Source organism: Phasianus colchicus, chromosome 6 (genome assembly GCF_987193195.1).
Source record: "Phasianus colchicus chromosome 6, bPhaCol1.hap1.1, whole genome shotgun sequence".
NCBI lineage: Eukaryota > Metazoa > Chordata > Aves > Galliformes > Phasianidae > Phasianus > Phasianus colchicus.
This window is the reverse complement of record NC_143441.1, coordinates 47,326,362-47,344,247: the sequence shown is the minus strand read 5'-3', so window position 1 is coordinate 47,344,247 and position 17,886 is coordinate 47,326,362. Positions and strand designations below refer to the sequence as shown.

The 17,886-nt window shown below is 39.4% G+C and overlaps 1 protein-coding gene across 9 annotated transcripts in view; it reads right to left on the bottom strand.

The window, feature by feature from the left end:
- XYLB (xylulokinase) overlaps window positions 1–14,287 on the bottom strand; it is a 136,535-nt gene extending 122,248 nt beyond the window's left edge. For 3 of the 9 annotated variants that reach the window (XR_016467910.1, XM_090143187.1, XM_090143189.1), the window contains exons 1-9: window positions 13,973–14,286; window positions 11,884–11,966; window positions 10,893–10,962; window positions 9,725–9,805; window positions 7,717–7,803; window positions 6,216–6,344; window positions 4,844–4,909; window positions 3,562–3,588; window positions 2,476–2,548 (exon numbers count right to left, since the gene is read on the bottom strand). Coding sequence is in view for 7 of the 9 variants with exons in the window: in XM_090143187.1 (XP_089999313.1) it covers window positions 2,476–2,548; window positions 3,562–3,588; window positions 4,844–4,909; window positions 6,216–6,344; window positions 7,717–7,803; window positions 9,725–9,805; window positions 10,893–10,962; window positions 11,884–11,966; window positions 13,973–14,017 (661 nt within the window). In the remaining 2 variants the exon portion in view is untranslated. Of the gene's footprint in view, window positions 1–2,475; window positions 2,549–3,561; window positions 3,589–4,843; window positions 4,910–6,215; window positions 6,345–7,716; window positions 7,804–9,724; window positions 9,806–10,892; window positions 10,963–11,883; window positions 11,967–13,972 lie in introns of all 9 variants that reach the window. The other 6 variants (XR_016467911.1, XM_090143188.1, XM_090143190.1 and 3 more) reach the window with 4 other exon arrangements.
- Between the last annotated feature and the right edge of the window lie 3,599 nt (window positions 14,288–17,886).

The window sequence follows — 17,886 nt, the reverse complement described above, 5'->3', positions numbered from 1 at the left end:
AAGACCAAAAGAAACTGACTAACTGGCTTCATTAATCAACAACCCAAACATCAGTATTTGCATATATTTATAAACAGGTAAGTGCATTTGTATTACAGTGCTCCAGATTGCTTTCTCAAGAGCTCAAATCACAAGCAGTGCAACTCTGCTGACACCAACAGCCTACACCAAGAGTAAATTCAGCACACTGTCCTTCCTTCTGAATAGGCTTCAGCTCAAAACATCCTAAATTTGATTGAACAACAGAAGCAAGTACGCTAAGCTATAATTTGCCTAAGGCTCTTAGAAAAACATTTCAAAAGATAAAGCTTCTCTAGGTCAAGAGCTGAGTAGCTGTTCTTTAAGGTGTCTTCTAAAAGAAGCAACACCTGAAACATCCACTTTATTCAGGTCCCAAATGAATCTTACTTTTACCTTCCACACAATATATGTGAAAATCATTCTTCATTCCACCGGAATGTAAGTTGATTTCTTTTAAATCAATCATACAAGGTGCTCAGCCATTCATAAGGAGCCCATAAGATTCATTTGAACTTTGTGAGATTGGACCTCTAAGAAAAATTCCTAAAACTGACTAGCACATTCCCAACAATAACGTGAAAATTTGAAGAGAGAATTGTGCAGAGCTAAACAATCTGACAAGGTCTTTTAAAGGCAATATGACCTGAAGTCAAGCCTACAGAAATGAAGATTAGGTCTCTTATATGAATGTTATTGAGAGATGTATTTCAAACTACAATACATAGGTACAACGTAAAAGATCAAGGGAATTGCAAGAAATCATATGTGACAAGCAAATACGTTTTTCAGATGGATCCAAATAAATGCTGCATGCATTATAATTATATTTTAGCACTGAAATTAGAATTCTCTCTCATTACATTAACAGAAGATAAGAACGTACAAGACCAAACACAGCTTACATCACTAAAAAGTCTTCTGTGTTGTAAAAAGAACTGCAACATCCCGCTTAGTTCCCTTATCTTTTTTTCCACATAGATTTAATAATCTTATGTGCTCTGAACAGTAGATAACATTGATTCAAGCAACGTAAATATCCAGAGGAACAACAGACAGGCTCTCCTTACAGCTGTTCAAAAAATGCAACACGTGTTCTATGGAAGCCTTCTAATGAAGCAACATATTCCTTTGTCAGAAAAAAGCATCCTGAAGCTCTCAGTCTCTATTTGAAACACAGGACACAGAGCTAGCTTTGTGGAGGTCGGTGAGTGGCTGAAATGCTCAGTACTTGGGCCTACGAGGAGCTAAGTAGCAATACTGTGGGCAATAATACACACTCACAAATATAGCTGTGAAAATACACAGCTAACAGAACAAGACAAGATGACAGATGCAGTAATCACACAATTGCTTCAAAATAAGAATGGATTGTCTTGCAATTTTTAAGGTCTCAAATATAAATGGGAAATCTGGTATTGAATAAGTTGACCATTAGCTAAAATTGAGCTGTCCTGCTTTTTCTATGAGCTTTGATGGAACAGAAGGGAAAAAAATGAGCTGGTCTTCACATATGGGTGTCACCTACAGCTCTATAATGCAACATTTCCTTAGAGAATCTTTTTATCTAACCTTTCAGCTCTGAAGAATATCTTCTCTTATTTTCAGAGAAGGAATCAAAAATGCTATTTAGAAATAATAGCATAGCTCCCAGGAAGGAGGCATTGCTTGTAACTGCCATTTAAAATTGCCATTTAAAAGCTGGATAACTGAGATAACACACAACAGAAAGGAGAGACAGTGGCCTAGTCACTTTGCTCTTTGTTATGATGAATAGAGCAATATGGAAGGTTACATTATGTTTTTTTTCAAATTGAGCTTGCTTTTTTTTTTTTTGGGGGGGGGGGGGAAGTGAGAGGGGACCTTGGTTTTGTTTTTCCTCTGGTTCATTCCAAAAGAATATTCCTGTTAGCTCCAGTTAGATGATGGGTAAAGAGTGAGAGTAATAATCACAGTATGTCTTGCTTGCATCCTGAGCAATTCAGAGTCAAACAAGCAAAAAACAAAGTAGTAGCATCAGAAGCTGAGCTGACATCATCATCATCATCAAGAGTAGCAACAAACTGAAAGGATAACAGGCAGAAACTGGAACACAGGAAGTTCCATACTTACATGAGGAAGAATTTCTTAAGTGTCATAGTGACAAAGCACTGGAACAGGCTGCCCAGAGAAGTTGTAGAGTCTCTTTCTCTGGAGATACTCAAGACCTGCCTGGATGCCTACCAGTGTGACCTGCAGGGAACCTGCTTTACCAGCAGGCTTGGACTCAATGATTTCTAAAGGCACCTACCAATCCCTATAGCTGAGTCTGAGTGGTTTAGCTTAAAAACTAATACACTTGTCATTAAAGCTTAAAGACTGAAAAAAATGACAGAAACCTCATTCCACTTTTACCTAAGATGGGAAGAGAGACAAAATTTGCCTTGCTAAATTGTCATTACCAGAAAACGTACTTACCATCACTGTAATCAATGGGTGCATAAGCTCCTAGGAAAAGGGAAGCAGCAAAACTGCTAACTAAAGAGATCCTCTGAAAGAAAAAAATAGCGAGATAGTGATTCTCATCAGTACTGACTTCAAAGAAAGAAAATAACTTAATTCGAAGCAGCAAATGTTAATGAATGCTTAATGTTAGGCAGAATACACGTAGAAGTACACCTCCAAGGATTATTCAGTTCCATATTCCTGCTGAAGCAACATGGCAGACATCAGTTTAAAGGAAACCCTACGATAAAAGCTGTTAATAGCTTTGCATTCTGAAACATGCAAAATACACCTAGTATATTAGCATATTCTATGTTATCATGAATTAATTCACAACTGAGGTATATTCCAGGATCTCACTTCAAGGAAAAACACTCACAAGAAAAAAACAGTGATGTCTGGATGATTGGGGAAACAGCCACACACACACTGGTCAACCTGGAGTGCAGGTCTGCAAGGCAAGGCTCTGACAGCACCTCCATCCAAACTCTTACCATGCCAGCAGAGATGACAGACCTCCTAGGATTTACTTCCAGGAATTGGTAATCTGAACTAAATCAGTATCCGCTGCTCTCCCTCAGGTTTATGTTTCAACAGCGCATTAGATGCTGCAGGGCTTCTAGCACCAGCTCTAAAATGCCCTGGTCACATAACACAAAACACTGATGCAACATGAACTCACCTCCATTTCAAGTCTGCTAGAGAAACTATGAAGTTAATCAGCTACTGCTGAGCTTTCGGTAGGATCGAGTATTACCTGCCCCCAGAACCTGGTATAAAAGCTAACAAATCCCTTATTGCGCTCTCTAATTCAAAAGAGTTACAATTGTCACCCAACAACTAATCAGAATCAAATCTCTACCAGTAGAATGAGCCAGCAGTGACAGGGTTTTGTTATTAATGACCATGAAACCACTGCTTCGCATGGCATTCAGAGATGTACTACAGCCAGAGTTCAAAAATGTAGTTATAATGGCCAGGAAACTTAATGATGCACTTGCTCTTCATGCATCTCTCCCCAAGAATATATCACATTGTGCTTAGATAACAAAGGCCTACCTTCTGCGGTGCCCCAATGGGCACAAGCTGCCTGAAATAGAAGGAAAAGGATGAAGTTAAACTGTGAATCAGCCAGTTTATCAAGCTGACCTAGAGGAGGAAAGGTATCCACCTTCCACATGCTACTGAAACTACCAAACTGCTAAGTGTTTCTTGTGGGTTCCTAAGAGCAACTCCACCACAGAGACATTTGTGCTAGAACGCAGCTTCTTGCACATCCTTAATAGCCAAAAACATGGCATCAGTGCCACCAGCCCTGTCTTAGCTTAGTCTGAGCAGTTCTCAGTTCCCAGGGACTCACCCCCCACCCTGCCCCTGCCATTAATGTATCCTTCTCCAAACTTATTCTTAAGCTTACAATCGAATTGTATTAATCCCCTGTTTCATTCCAGCCTTTACCAGTATAAAAAAATTATACTATGAAACAAAAATAAAAAAAAAAGACAGTCAAATTTGCAACTCACTTCCTCACAAAATTAAATATTTCATGCAGGAATAACATTTTAAAAAGTTATGATCAATACTAACAAGAACTGCAGTAATGTAAAAGTACAAGCAGTCTGACTTCATAGGTCAGGATGCATGGCATACTCTACTCACAGGACAGGAGTCTCTTCCTTGTTTAAATCATATCTGCATGGAAGTCTCACCTTGTTTCAAACTGTTTTAGTCACAGCTAGATGCAGACTTAACAAATTGAGGTAATGGAATTGTACATAGATTTTTAAAAATTAAAAAAAAAAATCAGGAGGAAAGTAAACAATGTGATTCATTTGTAATAAGAACCAAAGTAACTCTGCAAGGGAAAAATTTCTGACAGAAAATCTAGAATTAATTGCAGTTGTTTCCTTTGTATATCTGCATGGATGCCAGCTTTGTATGGCAGAACAACCACGCTTCTGTATGCATACAACCAGTTGTCACTATTAAAATTTCATCTGTGTGCTTAGTTACCCACTCATATTTGAACTGTTATATTTTCCAGCCTATGGGCACTCAAATAAAAGCCTGTTATAAAACTTACTCCACAAAAGCTAGGATCCGATGGAGCCCACTGCATTACATCAACATTCAGGAATTGATGCCTGATTTGTATCTGCCTAATGACCAATAAATCCACAAAAAGTAAAATTAAAAAAATCACAGAATTTTATCTTAAAGCAAGCACAAAAGTAAAAATATTTTCTAGGGGAAAAAAAAAAAAAAGGTGACATCTCCACAAAATTCCACTTAAAAGATTTTCAACTGTGATTTCCAATAAGTATATTGAAGTTGAGCCAACCTCAGTTTGTGCGTAGACCTCAGGATTCTGGTTGTAAATCTTTGCTATCTGGTTTCCTGTAAAACGCTGAGAAAGAAATGCAAATGCTTAGAAACACAAACCTTAAATGGAGTCAATAATCATTAACTCTGTGTAATGAGTTCAGTACATTGCACTTTGGATATTTAATTTGTCTGATGCATGATGAAAGTCAGTGCACAGCAGGCAATCTTCACTCAACAGGCTATAACACATGGTCTCATTATGAGAATTTTGCTCACCTTTAAAAAAAATCTGAGAAAAAAACATTACTATACATAATTTACATTTCAGAAATGACAGTTCAGTGGAATGAATTGTCTTATTACATGCCCAGGAACTAACACTATTCAAATGCTGCCTTCACCTTCTTAAAAAGGTTTAGGCTATCCAACTTATGAGCCTCTCTGTGAGGAAGGTAAATGGGAACAGGCAGGAAGTTTTATACTTAAAAAAGCAACATCAGTACAAGATATTAACAGCTTTGAGAAGAACTATTTTTCCTTCATATATTATATCAAATAACTAAAAAAAAAAAAACCCATAATACTGATCTTCCAAAACCTTAACCTTTAGTAAGTTAAAAATAAACCATTAGTAAGTATATAAAATCTGATTTCAAACACTGGCTATAAACCTTTCATGATTCAAAACCAGAATGAGAATTCTGGGAGGTTAGAGCCTTACTTTACTGAACTAACAGTGAGAGCAGACAGGTGCAAAGATGCCTGCAGGGCAGCCCCACTCCCACTCCATAACTCTTTGTCATGGTTATAAGAGAGGGAAGTGCTGGGAAGATGAGATGAGTGACACGGCACTCCCTGATAGAGTCCCAAACTTCTGAAAGTCTCACTTTTCTTAGGTTAACAGCTGCTTGTTAGCCTTCATGGAACATCAAAAGGGCAAACTAAATTACAGAAGTAACCTAGAGCAGTGATCCCAAAACACTGAGTCATTAACCCCAAGTAAATCTGTAACGCAAAGTGAATTGTGATCCCAATGGAAACCTGGCTGCACAGGAGCTCCCAGCAGAGAGCTGGACCCTGAGACTATAAGTATGGACACTGAACTCCACCTCTGGGGAACCACAGGCCAAGAGCAACAGCTTAATCCAGCTTACTCCTGCACTGCTTCTTGTAGTAAAATTTCCAGTGTTTTGCCTAATTTTACTTGAGAGTTTCCACATCTTTCTTCATGAGCTTATTGCAAAGCATGCTACTGTTGGAGTTTCTTCCGAAATACTGAATAAAACTGCCTCTTTTACAGTTAACAGCTGATCACTATCTGCTGTGATGTGACAGAATTGTTTCTGGTCAGAAGCTCTGCTGAGAACTTCCTTGTCATTGCTTCTTACCTCGTAGGCTCGAGAACCAGTGATATTTGCTAAGTGCTGTGCTCCTCCCACAGCATCCTCCAGAGCACTGCACTGTAAAGCTGTGCTAGAATCCATCCAGATGGGGCTGTTACTGACAGCAAAACAAGCCTGGAACAAACAATATTCTTTAACAATAACACCTGATCTCTAAGTCCCTACTGAAACAATAACAATACAGCAGACAGAGGTGTCAGCTCACAGGTCGGTTCTCTGATGTCCTCTCAGTAACTTAGAGGAAAACAGTATTGGACAGTATGTTAGCCAGTGGTGGAAAGCCTAACCCAAATGTCACACCTGAGAGAAGCAGCAGATTTTACCTGCTAGTACATCACACACACCCTGCAGCTGAGTGTACCATAGTTTGGTGGCCAAAGTCCCAGGATGCTTTATACAAGCTGAGACTCACTTTGACAAGCCTCTTCCCTCAACAGTTAGATGATCTTTCTAGAGCTCTTCTAACAGATTTCTCTTCACTGATTGGCATAATCGTTAAGCAAAACAAGTGAGGCTTAGTACATCACCAGATAGCATTTTCATTTCCTTTCCAAGATTTCTGCATAGATGAGGTATCTCTAAAATTAATCATTTAATAGATCAGCTTACACAAAATGCCTCTTTCGATATTCAACTGTTGTTACTGATCTGAGATTCATAGAATATCCCAAGTTGAAAGAAATTCACATGGGTCATTGAGTCCACCTCCCAGCTCCACACAAACCAAGCACAATCCAAACCCTCTATCTGAGAGAAGTTTCCAAAGGCTCCTTGAGCTCTAGCAGCTCAAGGTTGTGCCCACTGCCCTGAGCGAAGAATATTTTCCTAACAAGCCCTTCCCTCTCATGGCAGGCAGTGTTGGGCCTGATTCACCCCAGGACACAGCTGCATATTGATCTTGAACTACAGAAAGGACTTCAAAATGAAAGCTGTTTTCTCCCTATTTTTCAAATACTAATTTGTCAAGTCTACGTGCAAAATATATCAAACCCCTCACTCCAAAAAAGTACTGAGGTTCAACAAAGTATTTGGTAGGAGATTCTGTCTTCTTCTAACATTTCAGAGCTAAGTGTAAACTTTTTTTTTTAATATATATTTTCTAATGAAAACTCAAGCACTGCAGGGAAACTCTGGTACAATAATATTCTTCACCATTTTTTCTTTTAATACAGTTTTTAAAACTTACAATATTTACAGGTTGTTTACAAAAATGTTATGTTTAAAGAACAAACAGGCTCTAGCTCTGACATAAAAAGATTCTGGAATGCCTACTGGCACCTATAAGCTTTTAAAACAGTATATACTTTCACTCAAGAGAACAGGAAATGTCAGGAGCTCTGGAGCTGAAGGAATAACCTGTACACTTCACTTTATACTGCAGGGGATTGCAACCAGAGAAAACGCTTGCAGGGAAAAAAAAGCAATGCATGAAAACCAGGAAAAGGACAGCATAACTCTCCTTTCAAAGCTCTTCCACGAACATTACCTTCAGTGACTGATGTAAAGGCAGCTCCGGTGATACACTCTTTAAGATTTGGATACTTCCTTTCTTCCAATATACACTTCCATGTTGCTGTAAGAAGTGCAAAAATACAAGTTGGAGATAGTCTCCCAGGATATGAACTTCGCAGCTTGATCTGAATTTGAAGCTCTTAGGGACAGAGAACTCTCTCCAAACTACAGGAAAGAAAATGTACTTTCTCAAATCAAGTGCCTCATATCAAAGGTCTATTTGAGACTGAGCAAACTAGAAAACATAGGAGTTGAGACAAACATGACTTTAAACTACAGCAACTTTTAGTGGAAGCTGTTATCACACTACTAACCCATGGCATTAGCTACTTTTTTTGAGGTCTCTTTCAGCTGTAACAAGAGCTGCACAGACTGTTTGTTTCTGGCTCTACCTGCACAGACCTCAGGTCCCTCAGCCATGTGCCCATCCCAGTCACTGCTAACACCGAACAACTTGTTTAACCTCCAACTCTCAAAAGCCTTTCTAATGTCAGACAACTCTAGTTGTTCATCTGTAGATCACCCAAAGCAAACTATAAGGCACCATTCAGCAACCCACTAATGATGAACCTCCCAGGCCCACAATTCTTGACCCACATTGTGATCTAGATTGTATCAATGTTCCTGTTCCAGTTCTGCTGACAACTAAGACCAAAACTGGCATGCTGGTAACCCTCTGCTATCTGTTTGGCAACACAGAGACAAGATTCTTAAGAGAAAAGGAAGAATGACAATGTGAGTTGGAAGGTAGCAGTTAAATGAAATCTGGTCTACCTGAAAGAATCTGAATGTAGCAATCCCAAGTTACAGAACCATAGAATGGTTTTAATTTGAAGAAAGAAGTTGAAGCATAGGGAATGCTGGCAATTTGGAAAACCAAATCCTACTCCTGCTTGAGAAAGCTGCACTTTCCTTCGAGTCCCTAACTTCCATCTCACCAAGGAATTTCTAACAAAGTCTTGACGCAAGTTATTATTTTCAGACACTTTGTTCCAGCAAATAATACACGGAGATCAAAGCAACAATTTAGATTAATTAGCCACAGATCTACTTAATAACCTAGCTCTCATGTGTCAGAATTAGCTATGACTTTGGTGGTGTCCTCACTTTGAATACAATTTTAAAATCTGTGAAAGGTGTAAAAGTTTCCCTGTTTCACTACCAGAGTATTAGGAGACAAGCAAATTAACTAATTATCAGGATGGGTTTATAAATCTGAACAAAAAAATTAAAAATGTCAGAATAAATCATGGCAAAGGTAGAATATTTGTCCTCATTGCAAAGGCAAATCTCTGTCCTAATCAATAAAAACCGTGCTCAACAAGACTTTACTATGCCTTCAGCAACCTCAGCTAATCACTTTTTTTCTACCCTGTTTCTACAAGCACCTAGATATGCACAAAGTTATTCCAGTCACTTCAGATCTGCATATATAAAGAATTTAAACAATAGGAAGCCAGCTATTTATGCACTGTACAGTGCAGTTGTTTAGATCAGTAAGTGTCATCCTCCACTCCCATTACCTTCTATAGATTGCTCCATATGCTTCAGGTTTTAGGCTCCCTTGAGTGACACATGTCCTTTAATGGCTGCTTAATATGGAAGCTTTGATATTACTTGATATTTTAAGATCTACCATAATATGGAATGGTTTTAAACTGAGACAGGGAAGGTTTAGGTTAGATATTAGGAGGAAGTTTTTCCACACGACGGGTGGTGACACACTAGAACAGGTTGCCCAAAGAGGTTGTGGATGCCCCATCCCTGCAGGCATTCAAGGCCAGGCTGGATGTGGCTCTGGGCAGCCTGGTCTGGTGGCTGGTGACCCTGCACATAGCAGGGGGTTGAAACTAGATGGTCATTGTGGTCCTTCTCAACCCCATATGATCCTATGATATAACTATTAAAAAGAAATATATGACTAGATAGTATGCCTTCAATAGAGTATAAGTTAAGAGTGATTTATCTCTTTATGAACTAACCTGGCCGGCACCAGACAAAGCTCTGACTTGAGAGAAGTTAAATCCTGAAGACTTCATCTTTTCCAAAATCATATCCAGAGCCTACAAAAACAAACAGAATCAAGAATGACGGTAACGAGATATCAAATTATGCATACTCACAGTCCTTGGGATTAAAGAGTAAACTCATGTCATCACTTGTAAGACTTCATTGGCAGGTAATGAAAAATTAGCTAATGACTATGGATTTCAAGAAGCTGCATACATTAATTAACTAAGTAAGAGTCCATAAAAGAAAAGTTGAATCACAAAGAGAAAAAAAAAATCTTTAAACAAGCTGAATCACAAAGAACCATTCTTTGAAATCTAAATAAAAGATTTAATAAATTCCAATTCATTTAAAAGCAACTATTAAGAGAGCCAGATACAAAACGTGATTAACTTTCTGTTCTTACTTTTGGAAATTTTTGACACTTTTATTGGCATGCAACCTGCAAGTCATCCTACAGGATGCTAAAAAACAACCTCAATACCACCAACTCCAGCGTCTGCTGAAAGTACATTTTTGCAATGAAGTACCTAGGTTACTGTTGCTCTTTTTCTATTTTACTAAAATTTAAAACCAAAAATCAATCTGTCTTTATTTAGCCTAATTCAGATCTGCATTTCTCAGACTTTCTTGATAGATGGACCACTATGCTTCAAAATTTCCCAAGAAACCATATATCATTATCATACACTAATTTAATAAATAAACTGCTTATTATGTTTCTACAGACTACCTGCAACCAATTTACCAAATCTTCATGTATTATCAGATAGAACTGCTGTGGATCACCAATTGGGAATTCTGTGACCTTTTAAATGCCTTTAACTATTCAAATCACAATAGCACCATGCGAGAGCAAGAGTTGCAGAAACTGCTTTCAAAACAGCAGACAATGTTATCTGTATTTCAAAATAAATGCCAGTCAAGATGACTGGGAATTACTAAATAAATTGCTCTTCAACCACTTGCCATTTGAGACATGAATTAGTTAGCAAAGTTCATTCTAAAGAGACAGTGCAAGTAACTTGGATGCTGCAAAGCCACAGTAAAGCTAGGCAATGCTTCCTATAACAGAAAGGAAGAAGCTGAACTATATACTACAAATACTCCCAGAAGGCTGGCATAACTGCTTGTCCATACCTTGACCCACATTAGCACAGGAGAAGTGACTGTCAGTCGGTCACTGTGAACATGGGCTCCACCTTGAGTCCTACAGAAAAACAGTATTTTCTTAATAAATTCAGTACATTTTTCCCCATCAAGCAAAGTTTGTCAAGTTTATTAACAACTAAGAGAGCTTGCAATGTTGTTCGGGGTTTTTCTTTTTTTTTTTTTTTGTCAGGAGCAAAGAAAAGACCAGAGTTTGAAACCTGAAGACCACCAGCTCTTAGGAAACAGCATTAGAGAGAGACCCAATGCTAAAGAAAATAAGTTGCAAGGAAGAACTTCAGTCCTGTTGTAAGATCTGTGATAGACACTAGTGCTGATGCTGCTTATTGGCTCCACACAAGTAACAGTTATCTCTAAGTTTCCTAACTGTCACCATTAGTGACTTAAATCTAGAAGATGAAACTCAATTTTTTGCTGTAAGCAAATGTATTTTACTGACACTTATGACCACAGCCAATGGAATTGGTAAATTCTCATCTATAAATCAGAGTTTATATATTCTAATGTGCCATTTGGAGCCACTGAATCAATCTGTCTTCAAAAACCTTTTTGAAGTTCCTCTCATGCAATTTATTCACTTTATCACAGCATTCCATCCTGACACAAAGGTGGTGATTACATGTGTGTCCCAAAAAGAAACAGCCACCTGCAAAAGTCCCAAATGAAAAAATATACACTGGTTAGTTTACACATAATGCCTTAGGGTGAGAGGGTCTTTTTATTTCCTCTTTTTCCTCTTGTGAATTCTTGCCATACTTACATACCAAGCAAGGTAAGGGCACAAACTTCACTTGTGAGGAATAAAACACGAACACAGCATAACTACTTTCACATATCCACACATTCCAGTGAGAGCAAAGCAGGCAACAGACCTGTCTCAATACTCAAAGTTCTAAACAAGATTAGCCAAGTAAAATACAAAAAAAAACAAAAAACAAAAAAAAAAACCACCAAAACTTACTTAAATTCTGGAAGGTCTTTATCAAAATTAACATTATCCTCATAAATGACTCTCAGATGTTCATCAATAGCAATGACTTTCAGCTAGAAGAAATAAAACAGGATGTTAACAAAAACTGTCCAGCAACATAATTAGATAGCACTGGTAATTCATTTATAGTAACTCAATTCTCACAGATAAAAAGGGAAAGAAGATCACCCCAATCCATACAAATGACTATAAGTATGGACACAATTTTACATGAAAAAAGTCATTGTGTGAATTTACAGCATATCAGTTATCCAGCAATGTGTATTTGCTTGCATTTTCCCCTACACTTTCTCTCTCTAATTACACTAGAATAAGATGCAAGGTATAAGAAAAAAAACAGTAAATGAGATACACCATCCCTAGCTTCCACCACAGTTACTAATCCATCCAAGGAATACAGTATCTTAGGTTAAACATGTCATATTTTCTGGGTGTTTTTCTTAATAGCCTCATCTTTGATCATAGGGCTGGAGCACCTCCCCTATGAAGACAGGCTGAGGGAGCTGGGCTTGTTCAGCCTGGAGAAAAGAAGGCTGTGGGGTGACCTCATTGCAGCCTTTCAGTACCTAAAGGGAGCCTATAAGCAGGAGTGGAGTCAACTCTCTGAAAGGGTAGGTAATGGCAGGACAAGGGGAAATGGCTTTAAGTTGAAGGAGGGAAAATTCAGGTTGGATATCAGGGGGATCTTCTTTACTATGAGAGCGGTGAGGTGCTGGAACAGGCTGCCCAGAGAGGCTGAGGATGCCCCATCCCTGGAGGTGTTCAAGGGCCATGCTGGATGGGGCCCTGGGCTAGCATTAAATATGTAGATTAGTGGCCCTCCCTGTGATGGGAAGGGGGGGATGGTTAGAGATTCATAACCCCTTCTAACCCAAGCCATTCTGTGATCCCTTGATTCTGCAATCTTACTCAAGAACTTTGCAGACCTTTAAAACACCTTGATGATCTTCCCTCACTCCCTAAGCAGGGAGTAAGCTGATGTCCACCTGGCAAAGCTCAGAGGACATTACACAGCTGCACACTTAGTTTCTGCAGCCAATGGAAAGCAACATCCCAATCTCAAGTCCATCAGGCTGAGCTTTCTGCAAGCTGTGGCTAGGAGGTACCACAGACCTTCCCACTCTAGCTTTTCTCAAGTTCAGCTAGTGATGAAAAGAAACCTTAACAGTCTCAAATAAAAAGCAAGAATGTAGCTCATGTCCTGCATACATTTTAACAAAGGAAAGAAGGCAAGCTGCTGCTAGACCAACAGTCTGAAAAAAAGCTACAGAGATCAAGTCATCTCAAAGATCCGTATTCAAGTAACAAAGCCATCACATTTGGGGGTGGGTGATTTCATTTTTGCCATACTAATGTAGGGCCTCATTTATGCACTACCACAACTCATTACCAAGTTGGTGCACTGTGCTAGCTTTAACACAGCTCTGACCAACTGCAGCTTAAATGGCTTTCTGCTCGCTATGTACTCCCTTAAAAATACTCAATCAACTTAATATGAGTAACCTGCATATGTCTTTTCAGCACAGCCATAATGAAGTGACTTACTTACACACCTGCTGGTTAAACAAATTTGGGTTCATACACAGCATGGGAGACATTTCTCTTTGCAGCATGGTTGACACCAGACTGAGCTGACAATTCCAAAATTGAGGCATTCCAGAATTCCCAGCAATTATAAAACCCTTGGCATTAAAGTGCACAGCTCTACCAACGCTGATTTAGCCACATGGGCAAAAGGACAAGAGGCAGAGGAATGCAGCCCGCTTCGGAAGCGCGGCTTCAGACAAACAGCAGCAGCACATCGCTAGAAGAGGTGGCCCAACAACCTTACGCAGGTAGTTGGAGGCATGCGGAACGCTGGACGGATGTACAGCAGCCGGTGCTTTACAGCAGCCAGCGAGAGGCGGTGTTCCCGACTCGGGAAGAGGAAGCGCTGAACTCCCGGGGAGCAGCACAGCACAGCACGGCCCGTTACAGCGCTGGCAGCCGGCTTCAGCCCGCAGGAAGCAGCGGCGAAGCCGCATGAGGAAGGAGAGAAGGAGGAAAGAGGCTGCGGTACCTGCTGCGTGCTGAAATCCCATCCCAAGAAGTAGGGGGCGGCCATGTCGAGCCCCGCCGAGCAGGGAAGGGGCGGCCTTAAGCCCGGCCTTCCCCCGGAACGGAGCTCCGCAACGCAGCGGCTGCTTAAAGGTGAACCCGAGTTAATGAGTGCTGAGCTGCGGCTGGGTGAGCAGCGGCAGGTTCTGTGAGTCTGCAATCAGGAAATGTGCAGCTGGAGAAAGCTGAAGCACTGATCTGTCTGAAAGCGAAGGCGTGTCGAGTGGTCACCCGGTTTGTAGTAACGCTTCTTTAGATCAGAGGATTGCAGTGGTTGGTGCTGCTGGGATTCCCCTGTTAGTGAGGAGCTCGTGCTGGGTGGACCTTGCTGCATGTTTCCTATGAATAAGGACTAGATATGGAATTGGAAGGCTTGAAATGCTGCCGTTTTTAATGTATGGCTGCTCACAAAAATAAAATAAAGCATTGAAGTCACAGAATCACACACAGGCCTGGGTTGAAAAGGACAACAATGATCATCTAGTTTCAACCCTCCTGCTATGTGCAGGGTCAGCAACCACCAGGCCAGGCTGCCCAGGAAGTCAGTCCTAAAGGAAGCCCCAGGAATGATGAATCGCTTTGGAAAGAGACAGCTGTGCAATTTTTAAAAGATGGTGTTAGTGCTGAAAAAGGAAACAGTATTAATAAATATATAAAGCAATCCTGTGAGAATGTAAGAATCAATCCTGTCCTTCAGCAATGAGATCGTCCAGTGGTCAGACTGCTGTGTGAAATGCTTTGCTTTAAACAGCACAGAAAAGTTACAGGATTGGGATGACAGCCCCAGTGTTATCAGATCTTAAATTTGGAATTAGTGTGGAAGAATCCATAAGGATACCACAAGGACAGAATGGGAAAGTTAATTATGCTACTTTTTCTGTTCTAATGAAAATCAGGATATTCTCAGAACCTCATTCTATCACTCTTACACTTATCATTACTCTTTATATATTAAAATATTATATATTACTCTTACTCTTATCATCCCATCAGGTCAGCATTCTCTCAGATTTAATTGCTTCTATATGGAAAACTGACATTGCAGCTTTTCTTTCTGCATTAAGGCTTATACTGGCGGTCACTGCCATAACCTCTAAAATTGTTTCTTGAAAGCAAACAAGGATTAGAGCTCTGCAGTTATCGCTGAAGTCTCATTCATGTGCAACTGATGTTTTGGTACTGACGAGTCCAAAATTTCCAGAGAGCATGGTCAAAATGTCACCATCACAGATTAACAGTTTGAGGCACAGCAAAGATTAATCACTCGCGGCACATATACTACAGCGAAGGGAAAAGTGGGCTTCTTCCCCTTTTCCTATCAACCAGTTTCAGCAGTTTTGCACAGACCTGGTATGACAAAGCAGCAATACTGCTATGCTTTACTAAGCCTCCAGCTGTTTTGGTAAATTTTAACTATTAAGCTAACTTATAATATTGATTTCGCCCCCAATCTAACTACTGTGCTTCAGTATCATCCCATCATCTGAAGGATACCAAAAAACTAGGGAACAGCAAAACCAGACCTTTGTTTGATACTAATTAGCATTACCATACTGACTGTAGTGCAGTCCTGATGTATGTGGGCTACATAATTGAATGGTAAGTGAAAATATTTACACCTTCATAGGAGAAGTCCACAAGCTGCTTCAAAGCTACCCATCCTTTTGCTTCCAGCAGATTTTGGGCCTCTACCTACTTAAGACAGCTAAATATTCTCCATCCTGAACAAGTACTTCATATTTGTACATCAGCAGAGGTTGGCTCAGCACAAACAAGACAGCACTGCACGTAGTGCATATACACAGCTGATATCCCTACAACTAAGGCAGTCCATGCTAGAGCTAGCATTGTTAGGCTTGGTGGCACAACTGTGCTTTTTCCCATAAGAAATCCTGTGGGTCTTTAATTAGCCTCAGAAACATCAAAGTGTACTAAGTTGGGTCAGATAAACTTCTGCCTATTTGCCAGCGAGTCTGACAGCCATATGCAATGCTGCAAATTAAGTGGGAGAATGTTTATAGTTCTAAGTTCTATGTAACATAACAATAATACTCCACCTTAAGGAAAAAAAAACCACCTCAGTGTGAGCACTGGAGCTACCTTCTGGAAAGATACCTGAACAACAGTAATTCTTTAAAGGTCATCCCTTTTCTACTTAGCACCACCAGTATTCTGTTATCACAGTTTTCAGCAATGTTCAACCAAGTGCTGATAATTCAAAATACCACAGTACCATAAATTAAAATACAAAGTTGCTGTTGTTTGTAATGAGATGACACTGTAACATCAAAAATGTTTTTCCTTCTGTAAATATGCACTTATCCACCAAAGTTACTTTTATACTTTATGCTAACAGTTGTGTTTGTTCATACCTCCAAACACTGTAGAGAACCTCATCTTTCACTCTGCAAGAATAAATACTTATTGTTTAAAAGTAATGTATCAAGACTGTTGTTATCCACTAATTTTAGTGATTGCACTGTGAATGAGCAAAAGTTTATAAGACAAAGATCCAGCAGAAGCCCCTTGCATGAGTTCCACTACAGGAAGCCAAAACCACATTTTTACCTTGGGACTGAAGACATACCTTATTTAGGTATAGAAATTATCTGCAGTCTTATTGTAGGATTTAGTTCTTGGCACGTGTATACTCAAAATCCCAGGTGTTGGACTGCATTAACTAACTAAGGCTCATTAAGAGGCCACCCCTTATGAAGAACTGGCACAGGGTTTCATATAATAGCCTATGAAAGCACAGGAACAATGGGTACTTGCAAAGAATTGAAATGTTGGCCTTGCTGCCCAATCTGTTGGTTATACTGTCAGTTTCATGTATATTGGTCAGGTCAGAGCTTGTACTAAATCATGTACATAAAATCCTCCAATTTCATTTCTACTAATTTCAGTAGAAATTTATTGAAACCTGTTGATTTCAGTAGGCGCTGAATCAGGCACTGTGGAATTGCTTCTGGTTTTACATACTCTAGTTTTACAGATGTCATTTCATTGACTTCAGTTATGTTACCAGTGATTATGAAGTGCAGAACAAATTTCTCATGAGATCTCTGCAGGGAAGTGAAGGATGTTTCTGACTAGCAAATTATTTTTAGGACACTCTCCTCCTCTGTACAGATTTCAAGTCCACATTCACTCCACAATAGTGGTAGCACACAACCATCCTCTTTGGAGGACTATCTTAACCACAGTCATTTGCAAGGCTTATTAAATCTTACCCACCTGGCAGATTTCCTTCAAGAGGAATACTGAAGTGGTTTGTGTCCTAAAGCCCAAAAGCAAGATGTTGTCATCCTGATAAAACTTTTCATTAACAACAGATTAACCAGTTCTTTCGTGCTGTATCTGATTCTTATCACACTTCGCTTACAGATAAGTACATTTTATTGATTAAAAACAATCAAGGGTAAATTAATTCCTACTCAAACAATGCCTTAAGTGGAAAAAAAAATAAGAGCCAAGCCTCGCACTTTTTAGCACTATCCAGCAAGAATGAAAAATTATTTTACAATCAAGGATAAATCAAATTCATGTAGTTTCCAAGTGGAAAAAAAATGAAGGCAGAATATTTATATAGCTTATCCAATCATTTTTAGACCTTATTTGAAATTGGAACGTCTCCTTGAGTTCCTCCATGCAAGTGTTTTTTGTCTGTTGCAAGAATGAATAAATGTAAGTGGCTGTCACTCATAGAGCTGGAGACATTGTAACTTCATGGGCAGGAAACACTCTGAGAAACAGTTCATATAGAAAATACACTTAGCATTACCACACATATGAGCTGTTTATCAGTACCTGGAATTTAAAACATCCAAGAATCAAGGAAACTTCAGTGAATTTCCAAAATCCTCTCAAGGCCTA